This window comes from Phocoena sinus, chromosome 5, assembly GCF_008692025.1.
Source record: "Phocoena sinus isolate mPhoSin1 chromosome 5, mPhoSin1.pri, whole genome shotgun sequence".
NCBI classification, from domain to species: domain Eukaryota; kingdom Metazoa; phylum Chordata; class Mammalia; order Artiodactyla; family Phocoenidae; genus Phocoena; species Phocoena sinus.
In genome coordinates, this window is record NC_045767.1 from 125,995,387 (window position 1) to 126,007,567 (window position 12,181).

A 12,181-nucleotide genomic window follows, 5' to 3' on the forward strand; every position below is an offset into this window, starting at 1 on the left:
CCGTGTATTACTTTGTAATCTGAAACAAATTATTTAACTTCTCTGAACCTGCTTCCTCATTTATAGGATAGGGGGAACAAAAGCACCTATCTCATGCTGTGTGGCATTTAAATGAGTTAGTAAACTGTTTAGAACAATACATGGAACATTAGCTATTATTATTTTCTTCTAAACACTTTCACTTTTTGAATTTTACCTTTAGCTTTCTGATATACTTGGAGATGATTTTATACATGGTATGAAGTGAGGTTTCCAAACAGTCCACTTTTCCTCACTGATCTCCAATGGGACTCCCCTCTGACACATTACTTCCTTATATATATGATTCTCTACCATGTTCCATATAAGTCTATAGCTACCCTAGGCCATACCACACTATTTTAATTACTATAGCTATTAAACTGTAAAACCATAGTAAGTTTTTATATCTAGAAGAGCAAGTACACCTAACCTGCTCTGTGCTGAACACCTACAAATGCAGGCATTTACAAGTGAAAGGATAACAACGCTGACATTTGTATCCTTGGATTTGTGAATTATAAAATCACAAACAAAATACGTCAGTTATTGTCTATTAGATGACTAGTATTTCATGTAACTATAAGAATGCTGCTTTCTTTTTAACCCCTAGACCATTTTGATTATTTTGTAAATAATAAGGTAATGATTCACTGAAAGCCACAGGAGTAATAAACAAAAAGTCTAGACTAAGAAGTAAAACATTATAGAACTTTTTTTGGGGGGATGGGTAATTTTGCTCATTTATCTTGTAAGTACAAATAGGGGATATGAAATCCTCAGCAGAAATTTCAAACTCCTTAAAAAGCAAATACAAAACAAAGCCCCCAAACAAAGGACCAAGTATTCTCACACTCGGTTTGCAAAATCACAGCATGGATTCAGAGTTACTGAAAAAATAGTCAATGGAGAGGTAGAAAAATGAGGATAAACACCACAGAAATTTTACCTGGTGAAGACAGTTCATCAATTATTCTAAAATATTCTGCAGCAACTTTTCAAAACCGTAAAACACAACGTGTAAATCTAAAGGATCCCTGTGCAAGTGATATCCTACAATGGGAAGGAACGATGACCTTGTAATTTTAGCATTAAGAAATAAACCTGGAGAGGTGTGGGCACTCACTCTTAAGGGGTAAAGCTGCATATCACATTGCTCATTTGCAGTCATAGCTACTCAGGATATTTTACAAGCAATCTCTTTAGATTAACATTTGCAGGAAATCAGGAAGAGGCAAAAACGGGAAGGATGCCCCATTCTTCAAGGCAAGATGTAATTTCTTTTTCCTAGAAAATAACTCAATTGTGTTCCTGATTTTGCCTTCTCCTCACCTCAGATGGTGAGGTACTCTGGCTCAGAAGAAACTGCATATACGTGGCATTCCCGTGAGCACTAAATTATGACAGCCTAAATGTGCTTGAATATACAGTACTTTCTTACAAACTAGTACGTATTATAGTAAATGGGGAAATAGAAGCAAAGTTATCAGCTCTGAGCTTATTCATACACTGGAATATTTATTTCTGGTGGTGGTGGTAGTGTGTTTTTGTAATTTGTCTCTTAAATAAAATGTTCACGTGGCAAAGACTCCGGCTTTCCAAACATTCTGCCTAAATATTATAGCAATCCTCAAATAAAATTTAAATGTAATTCTTCAAAGAACAAGAACTCTGGAAACCCAAGTTCTGGTTCTGCCACTAGAAGTAATAGTGAGACTTTAGATAAGTCACCTAACAACTGTGTGCCCCTGTCTCCTCCCTTGTGAAAATAAGAAAACACAAGCAGATCATTAGAATTAACTGGGTCTTGCTCAAATAGGAGTGTAGGTGCCTGCAGTAATTTATTTTTACTGGGCGTACTTTAGGTTGTGTAGATGTTTGTTTATATAATGGCACTTTATTTTCTGTTGAAGAAAACCCTCCGCTGCATCATCCCACACACAAACTACTTCCGCTCTTACTTGAAAGGAAATTCCTTTTCAAGGTTCACAGTACATTAGAGACAGCTGCATTGCTGAGCTTCCTCCAGAAACTTCAAAAAACTTCAGATGTAGTCCATGCATGACATGGATCATGAAACAAGACAATCTCAAGCACTTAGACTGCCCCTTCTCTTACCCTCTTTTAACGCTATATTCTCTCTCTGTGTGTGTGTGTGTGTGTGTGTGTGTGTGTGTGTGTGTGTGTGGTGTGTGTATTTTAAATCAAGTTCCTGAGGGAATGCAGGAACTTTCTAAAGAAGTGACTATCTTGAGTGCTAATTTCCAAAGCAAGATAAGGTAAAAAGTACATTTCCATTTAATGACATTTCAACAACAGACAGTCACTACCCTATTAACTTCCAAAGAGGCAATCCTCACTTCAGACCACACATTCCCTGGGTATGTTTCCATATTGCCCTGGAACTCATTAAGTGTTTGTCTGGAAAACTCAATTCTGGACTCAGGACCAGTAAAACAAGAATACCAAACTAGGTAAGAATTCTGGCATAGAACTTTTCCAGCAGAAGCAAAGAAGCGAGTTATGACTTGGTTTATTTCAGAACAGTCACCAAAACTGCCTATATAGCTACAAAGACAAACTACTCGCATTGGGAATAACATGTTGAATATAATTGGAGGTGGGTGCAGGGTTCAGGAGTATGGTGCTTTCTGAGGGTAGCTGATAGAGCCAAACTCTGAAAAGATTTCCAAGAGCCTACCAGGTGTCCAATGACAAGTTGGATACAGAAATTACTTAATTAATGTACCTGAGAAAGAGATGGGAAATTTGGGATTCACTTTCTTGTTTCACTCTGCAAGAAATCCTTCGCTCCAGATTTGGATTGTTCCAAGTAAATTAAGACTTATGACCCCTTCTTTATCATTAGTGGCAATATTTTAATAATGCTAGGACAACTGTTTCATTAAACAACAGGTCATACTAATGTAATATTTTACGAAAGGACATCTAAACCAGATATGTGGGTAAGTTACTTTTGAAAAAAAATTCTGACAATTCCTTTTAAATACCATTAATAAAATAGGTTCTTCTTTTGGTCAGAAAAAGGGGGTTAGAGGTTCTGCCTGCAGGTAAAGAATGAACTGAAATTTATTAACTCTAATCCCATGTGTACCAAATCCCTTGGGGTAGCTTAATCAACTGCAGCTTTCTGGGCTCAGCTCCCAAAGACTTGGTTTAGTAGATTTGGGATGGGGTATAGGGAACTGCATCTTTAAAGTGACCTATGGTGACTGTGATGTAGGAAATACATTGAACCATGCTGTGAGGAAAACTGCAGACTTCTTGTTTCTCAGATGGATCAGTGCTGATTACACACGGCTTGTCAATTGATTCCCATTCAATAGCCATTGCAGCAAACCCTCACTCAGCCTCACAGGAACATCTGCATAAAATTCTCAAGTCCCTCCAGTGAAGCCAGAAAGAGGAGGAAAATCAACTGATCCTGAATTCTGGTCTCTCCTGCCACAGTGCACCAAGCTGCCACAAAGAAAACACATTGGCCAATGGCTATATTATTGTTGGCAAGCACCAAACTTTGCTCAAAACCTTTACAAATGAAACCCAGCTGCTTAAGCTCAATACCAGATGTCTTCTACAATGTGTGGCTTTGATAGATTAAATTGAGCATAAGAAAGAGATGAAATATATGAAAATCTAATTTGCAAGATGTTTGTCATTAAGTCTACTTAACAAAAAAAGACAGAAAATTTTTATATTTTTCACTATAAGAGGTTAAGTAGGGTAGATTAACAATATTCATAATAGCTATTAAAATGCATGTTATGAATAAATTGTTTAGTGTATATTTTAAAAATCCAGTCCAAAAACAATCTCCAAAAATGCCCAAGAATGTCTTATGCCTGTAAAATCATGTGATTTAGCATGAGGGTCCTTTTCATTTAAACCCATTCCCCAATTTGAACATGTTTTCACCCAGGGCATAGGAAATTAAGTAGGAAATATTTAGTGATATTCTCCAATTTCAATAAACTGTCATAATCCTATGAAAACATACATATAAAAAACATGTGTGTGGATATGTATCATATGTACAAGAAAGTATGGAAGTAAAAAGGCAATTTGTTTAGGAGCCTCAATTAAGTGGCACCTACCCTTCTGTTACCATGTCACAATGAAACACTTTTTCTGTTGATTTCCAGGTCACTGCACAGTTCTCAATAACTCAGCTGATTTCAGAGCCTAAATTAAACTCAGAGCCACTCAAATATTCCTCCAATGAACTGCTGCACATTCCCTGACTTAAATGAGCTAATAGTTAAAGGGCAAATATAGCATATTACTCTTACATTAACCTTTTTCTTTTTTCAAAACAGAAACATGAAAAGCATAATGGAATTCAAAAGCAATAAACAATTGAGCATATTAACTCTAACCGAGACAAACATTCAGTTGAGATTTACCTCCATAAAAGAGTGCATTATCATTTTAAGTACACACGATTACAATGGGCAGGTTATTATTTTTTCAGATTTGAAAAATATTGTCTAAAGTTTTCTTTTAGAGAAATCAAAATAAAGGTAAACATTTTAGCAAAGACATAGTTTGATCATGAATATTTCTACCAACATAGTAACAGAAAGATAATTTCATACAGAGTTTATAAAACAAACCTGGCCTCACATTTTCTGACGCTGTATACTACTGGCCTTGGCATAGTTTATAGTTAAAGGAAAACAGAAATAACCATAAAAAATGTTAAGATGCCTTATTATATTCAATTGTCTCACACTTGGCTGATATCAATGCCGTTCTCATACCACAAAATTTCCAAATTGATGCAAAACTGATTCCTTACCTGGAAAAATCCCATTAAAACTGTGAAGATACCAAGTCGAACATGGGGACATTATGTTCCCACATTATGACCACAGGATACTCTCAGGCAGTAAAAACCTATGCACCAAAGCCAGTTTTCTGCGTGTACTCAAGAGGTTTCTAAAAAGTGAATTCGATATGTACGTTCATTCTCCTCTGGACTCCAGAAGGGATCAAAAGCATAGTTTCAGACACTCAAGTTCCCAGAATTTGATCAAATGAAAGATGTATACTGCTAGCCACAAACTTGTGGCCTTTTAGGGGTCATAATGCAAAATTTATGAGATGTTCTTTGTGAGACATAAGGTTTGCAACTACTGTTTCAATAAAGGAGTAAAAGTTGTATGTAACAATACGACAAAACTGAAGCCTGCCAAGAGAGTACACTACTTGTTTCGTATGTTATTTTTTGCCACCACTTGATATCTTGAATTTCTTCAGCACCTTTTATTTAAAGAACAACAACAAAAATCATACCCCTCCATTTACTATTAAAATAATTCTATAGAAACTACAGAAATATATTACCATAATTCTGGTAGTAACATTTCCTGGATGCCAAAGTTCACGTAAAAATAAAGTGTTTTTTATAATTTTTCTACACATACAGCTAATAAGTCACTTAGTAGCCAACAGGAATTCATTATAAACAAAGGAACACTAGAAGTATTCATATTGCTATTATTAATGACAGTAGCAGCTATACTAGACGTTTCTGATTATCAACCTAACCCAAAACCTCTTCTAGAAAAAACTTCCACTGCCCACTGTTATTATTATCTGTTATTGTCTGGTGACCATCTTGGTATTGAGTGACTACACATCCCACCTGGGTTACATTCCATCATTGTTAGGGTCAGCAGTCAATCAAATTCTCTCTCCAGCAAGTTAAAAATAAGTAACAGTGAAACATCAGTTAACTCTGGAGAGCTAAGCAAAAAAGGTCTTGGAATATCAGGAAATGCAGACACTACTTTGGGTCGTGTGCAAAATAATGAGTATGTCTAAGGAGGCAGACTCCTCTATACGCCAAGTATTGTACTATGCACTGGGGATTCAGCATTAAATAAAATGGACGTGGTCTTTCCTCTAAGAAGCAGGAGAGTGACATGTATAATGATACATCATGATATGTACCATACAAGAGAAATAAAACTTACAACGAGGGATTATATGAAGGGGATCTCATTTAATCTGGATTGTTAAGGAAAAGTTAACAGTGACATTTAAGCAAATGGATAAGCAGAGTAGAAAAGCAAAGAACTTTCCAGGCTGTGGAAATAGCATGTGTGAAACACCTGAGGAGAGAGGAGTTTGGATCATTCTGGACAGGAAAGGCTTGATAACCGCTGAGCAGTGAGGTGAGCCAGGGTCTCGCTGATGCCAAGCCTGGAAGGCCATAGAAAGGTTTGCATTTTACAATGCAAGGAGTGTCTGCTAAAGACCTTTAAACAGAAAAAAGGGAAAAGACATCCAGAGGGGAGAAGGGAATGTCCTCTGGGTCCCACGGGGCCTGTGTTTCCTTTAGCTTTTCTTTATGTCTTCATTCGACTTCTTCCTCTACTTAAGTTTCTGTTCTTTTGCCCAAAAAAATATCAATACTAACAATGTGATTTTATACACATTATGAATTAATATGGAAGTTAACTAATTATGGAAGGAATGCAACAGAGATGACATCAAGCAAGAAATCAGTTAATCCAAAAGCCCCAGATTCTCCAATGTTACAGGAAAAGTGCTGGGGCCTAGAAATAAGAACGAGGTTATTCTGAGCTCAGAGTCACAAAATTGTAGGTAGATATTTTAATAAGAATAGTTACACACACACACACACACACACACACACACACACACACACATCGATTATGATGGGCAGAGTAACTGTTTTACAGATAGAAGAGAATATAATAATCAAGACCAAAAGGGTCCATCTAAACCTAAAATGTAGCATAAGAAAGCTTGATAGACAATTTAGCTGATTTTAATTGTCAGTACTTTGTCTTACTTAAAGATTTGCCCAATGTCCTGTATGAGTTCTAAAAATAAATCCACATTTGGAAAGTTAGGGGAAAAAACATATTCACAAATTTGTTCCTGGCAGTTCTAAGTCAATAGAAGAGTGGTAAAATGTTATTTCAGATTCAATTGACTCATAGACCAAAAAAAAAAAACAAAAATAAAAACAAATGTGAATTACTCTGATCTTTCTAATACTATGATTCTTCCGGAAGCCTTCAAGTATTTGTAATTTAAAGATTAAGTTATCTATGCACAGATATTGAGAGATATGTATGCTTTACATACATGGTTGCCACCACTACATATTTAAAGAGGGTAACTTCTCATAACAAAAGGTAAAACCAAATAATGTGAGTTTGCACTCAATAGTTATGTGAATGTCTCTTATCCAATCTACTCTGCAGAATTTAAGGTGAGAACTATAATTTAGCCACTTTCCTTCCAGGTAAATTACCACAGGTCAAATTTCTTACATCTGTGATGCTCACCACAGCGTGCAGTTACTGGCAATTAACAGCCAGAGATTAACTGTTGGAAGTGTCACATAAGAGCTGTAGTAGAACACATTTTAAACACAGAACCACATTTATGCATTTAACAGCTGTGTCCGTCTAACAGTGCAGATTTTCACTATATTTTGCCATATGGTAACGAGGATCATTTCCACTTAAAAATATTACCAGGGCTTCCCTGATGGCGCAGTGGTTGAGAGTCCGCCTGCCGATGCAGAGGACGCGGGTTCGTGCCCCAGTCCGGGAAGATCCCACATGCCGCGGAGCGGCTAGGCCCGTGAGCCATGGCCGCTGAGCCTGCGCGTCCGGAGCCTGTGCTCCGCAACGGGAGAGGCCACAACAGTGAGAGGCCCGCGTACCGCAAAAAAAAAAAAAAAAAAAATTACCAAAGGTCTTCCCTGGTGGCACAGTGGTTAAGAATCCGCCTGCCAACGCAGGGGACACAGGTTCGAGCCCTGGTCTGGGAAGATCCCACATGCCGCAGAGCAACTAAGCCCGTGTGCCACAACTACTGAGCCTACGCTCTAGAGCCCGTGAGCCACAACTACTGAGCCCGCGAGCCACAGCTACCGAAGCCCGCGCACCTAGAGCCTGTGCTCCGCAACAAGAGAAGCCACCGCAATGAGAAACCTGTGCACCGCAATGAAGAGTAACTCCTGCTCGCTGCAACTAGAGAAAGCCCGCACGCATCAACGAAGACCCAACGCAGCCAAAAATAAATATAATAAATAAATAAATAAATAAATTACCAAAAATTGACACCCTAGAGCAATATCACCATTTTAATTTTGAAACTACACATTCACAGCCATGTTTGTTATTCTCCTGTTACTGCATTTCCTATCTGCCTTAATTCTAGTGAAAAAACTTAACAGATTTAAAAAAAAATTTTAATTAGTGTCAACCAGATCAAACACAAATATTACGATAGGAAACCTATGGAATATGACCTGGCAATGAAGAAGCAGGATGTAAAATCTGGGTTACATAAAACTGCAGGGGCCACGGAGACTGGGACCTGCTTTTGTTCATGGGGTTTAGGGATTTTCCTGTATTCCAAAAGAGCTAATTCCTACTTCCTATCTCGCCTTTTTTTCCGGGAACTCTTTGTTGATATAGAATTACTCCTAAAGAACAAAAGTTGCCTGCCAATTTTTATGTTATTCTAATTGCTGTAATAATCTATTACCTTGATTTTACAGTAGGGCAGGGTGCTGTGGAAATTTTCACATATACATTTAACAAGAAGCTAAATAAAATCTCACCTTTTTAAGTGCCAGAGCATGAGGCCCATCCACGTCAGGAAGGGCACATTGTTGCCACCAATGTGTTAGAACAACAAACAGAAAGAGTCCTTTAGTTTTTAGGTCTGTCAATCTATCACCTTTATGACCTCACTAAATCCCTTTGGCAGAACTTAAGAATGGTAGTGACCAAAATGATGCCTCAGTACTGTTTGCACATTGCACTGTATTCACTAGTATTGCCTGTGATTCTCCACTGTGTTTTGAGAATAAAGGGGCAAGGTAGTATCAACAGCTCAATCTTTAAAATACTACATTTGAAGTAGAAATGAACACTACAGATTTTCACCATTACAGGTCATATTTTCAGTTTCAGAAGAAGGCATTTCCACATTTCACGATCCCGAGTTTTAGAAAATGCATTCCTGAAGAAGCCACAATGTGCCAATATAAAAGACACAAAGTTCAAAACCTACCAAGATGTACCCTTGCTTCCCTTTTTCTAAGCCTGTGTCTTTTCAAGTAAAACACTGAAGATAAGATATAAGCAATGATAAGATTTAGGTTGATGAATCACACCACACCACCCCCCACCCCCGCCCACAGGCCACCCTAGCTACTCTGTTCCGCGTGTGAAGCGTTCTCCTTTCCACTTATTGTGACTTTGCAGAGCCTTGTACCATTTAAAGTAGAATTGGAATACTGTACGTATTCCTTCCACATAGAACTTTGAGGTTTCCATATACTTAAATAACTAAATATTTGTATTAGCCTGAAGCACAGACTCTCCAAATGTCTCAAGTTGTCATTATGAAACACATTCACTTTAAATGAGTATTTAAGGTCTCAGTACATTAATCTTGGCTTTGCCATTCACTTAAGAAGTCATGACCACTTCCTTTGTCTGTGCTTCATATTTACCCATCCTTGTGATAATCATTCTCACTGAAGTACATGCAGAATTAATAATCAATGTTATCAATGAATATTTAACTTCTATAGTCAAAGTTGCTTAGTCTTGATTGAGCTTAGAGTCCCTGTCTACAGCACATTCTGTTTTCATCCAGGCAAAATAACAAACAAACAAACATGAAACTTATTTTTTATAAGGCTACAGGTAGAGAAATTCCTCAAAAAAAAAAAGTTAAAATTTCACTAGTGACAAAGCTGGGAATATAAATGGGGATTCAGTACGTTAATCACACTAAGAAGAGCTATGGAATTCTTTTAAAATCTTGTCTCAGTTTACATTTCCAGATTGATTGTCTCCTATTCCTGCATAGATTAACATTATTACTAATGATACTAATAGCAAAACTTCAGACAATACTATGCACCAGTTACTATTCTAAATGCTTTATGTGTATTTACTCATTTAATAATCAAATCATTCCTACGGTTAGTCATTACTACTATGCCTATTTCACAGTTGAGAAAATCAAGGCACCTATAAGACACCTCATTTGAGTTTACACATCTAGTAAGCGGTAGAGCTAAGATTCAAACTCAGGCATTCTGGGTCTGGAGTTCATACCCTTAACCACTATGCTACAGAATAAACGGAAAGACACACACAGACGCTCACAGGCACTCACGTGAAAGGGCTCTGGACCGGGAGCTAAAAAGGTTACGCTTGGTAGAAGAAAGCAGGGAATGTCTCTGGGCTTCAACCTTCTCACTGGAGAAGTAAACCAACTACACAATACTATTTTAAGGCGTAATCTAATCCTACCATTTATGATTCAAAGATTCAGTCTGTAACATACAGCCTTTTCACTTTTGACTGACATAACTCAATAATTAATTCAGGTATTCATATGTTTCAAGGAAAATGCTAACAGAGAATGAAAAATTACCCTTAGGAAATCAAGAAACAGCAGTAGCATGAGTAGAGGAATAAGAATTTCACCTCATATATATCATGTTTGAGTTTCCTGGAACATTCTTAAGAAAGTTTCCCTGAGGTCTTTCTATCTCTTCTAGAAGGTACCAGATGATAACAATTTTTGGAAAACAAACTAGCAAACCAAGTAAATGAACTACATGTTGTTCCTTCACATCAGTACACAAAACTCCTTTTGAGTTACACTTATCTATACCAGAAATTAAAAGCACTTTTCATGGAGCCAAGCCACAATACCTAAATAGTGTCATGGAATACTCTGAGATTATGAAAACATTCATCTTTAAGTGCCAATCAAAATACATGCCAGTTGGTAATACATGCTTCCAAATAAATAGTATTGCCAAATTCGTTCTATAAAATGCATTCACAGGTATATGAGGGTGAACTGTAAATGCATTTTGATCTCATACATATTCCCTTGTCACCTGGCTTAATTTTATAAAGCCGCTATTTCCTTATTTCCAACCTTGTGACTCCCTTGTTGCAAATCACTGTCACAGATAATTGTTTCCTATTCATGAAGTTACCTTTCTTCTAATTTGAAAATAGCTCACCTACTTTTATAATTACTCTTTTAGTTAAAATAATTTTTTAAAATTGCCGTCCTTTAGTCAACTGTATACAAGAATAATTCTGCTGGACAAAATGATCACTAAGCAAGCCCCTGTTCTTAAATATGGATAAACATCTGACATATTCACAAATTACAATTATTGCCATTATAAAACTACAGATTTACTCAATGCATCCATATAAAAATGACAATGAACTTCAAAGTTAATTAGCTAACATATAAAAAAATCTAACAGTATTCAAACTAAAATGATCAAAACAAGTTTATTAGAATTTTTGCTTTCTTAAATTCTTCACATATAAACTGTCACTGTATGCTGACAATCAACTTCACACTCAAAGTTCCAAACTAGACTGCACTTAATTCTTAATTGCTAGAGAAAACAGAAACTTTGCATCCCTTTTAAAACTATTCTAACACACTATCGAGAAAGCGTTGCCATGATACAGAAAGTAGTAAAATTACAGAGCCGTTGGAGGATGGGGGTTGGAAATGTTTAGCCACTGAACTTCTGCCCTGAACTTTCCCTTCGGTGATAAAAACCACGAAACCAGCCATTAACGGAGCCCCCTGTCAGCACTGTACTGTGGGGCACTGGTCTTCTTACCCCTCGTGTGCATAGACAGAAGAATAAGCAAGGCAATGTGAAGCTGCCAGTTTAGTTCGTCCAGCCAACCCATTGCAGCAGGAGAGTCGTCAATGTGACCCGCCTGTTTAAGCCTCCTGTCTCTTGCCTTTCCTTCTTTCAACTGAGTCTCCTCTGCTGCCACTCTTGTCAGAGCTTCCGGCAAGCCTGCAGCAAGCCCTAGACAGGACCGTGAAAGACAAGCCTGTTACAAACTGGTTCTGTCACCACGGAGACTTCAACTGATCACCTCGTGGGGAGGACAACAAAGGGCGGTGAGGACCCCGAGCCAGACTGTTTTCTTAAGAAAGGAGCCTGACCCAGCTGCCCACACAACGGCCAGCACAGGCGGGACTTTGCTCTGTACTGGCCACGCCAAAGTCCCCGCACCTCCCGGGCAGCTGTGGAGAGATTCCAGAGCGACACACACCTATGCTTCGCCGA

At 37.7% G+C, this 12,181-nt stretch overlaps 1 protein-coding gene across 6 annotated transcripts in view; it reads right to left on the bottom strand.

Moving 5' to 3' along the window:
• BMPR1B (bone morphogenetic protein receptor type 1B) overlaps window positions 1-12,181 on the bottom strand; it is a 423,330-nt gene that overhangs the window by 105,477 nt on the left and 305,672 nt on the right. For 2 of the 6 annotated variants that reach the window (XM_032632933.1, XM_032632926.1), the window contains exon 1: window positions 11,720-12,153. The exons of the other annotated variants lie outside the window; for them this stretch is intronic. In XM_032632933.1, the coding sequence (XP_032488824.1) occupies window positions 11,720-11,792 (73 nt within the window). In that variant the 5' untranslated portion in view covers window positions 11,793-12,153. Of the gene's footprint in view, window positions 1-11,719; window positions 12,154-12,181 lie in introns of those variants that run through there. 6 annotated transcript variants of the gene reach the window in all.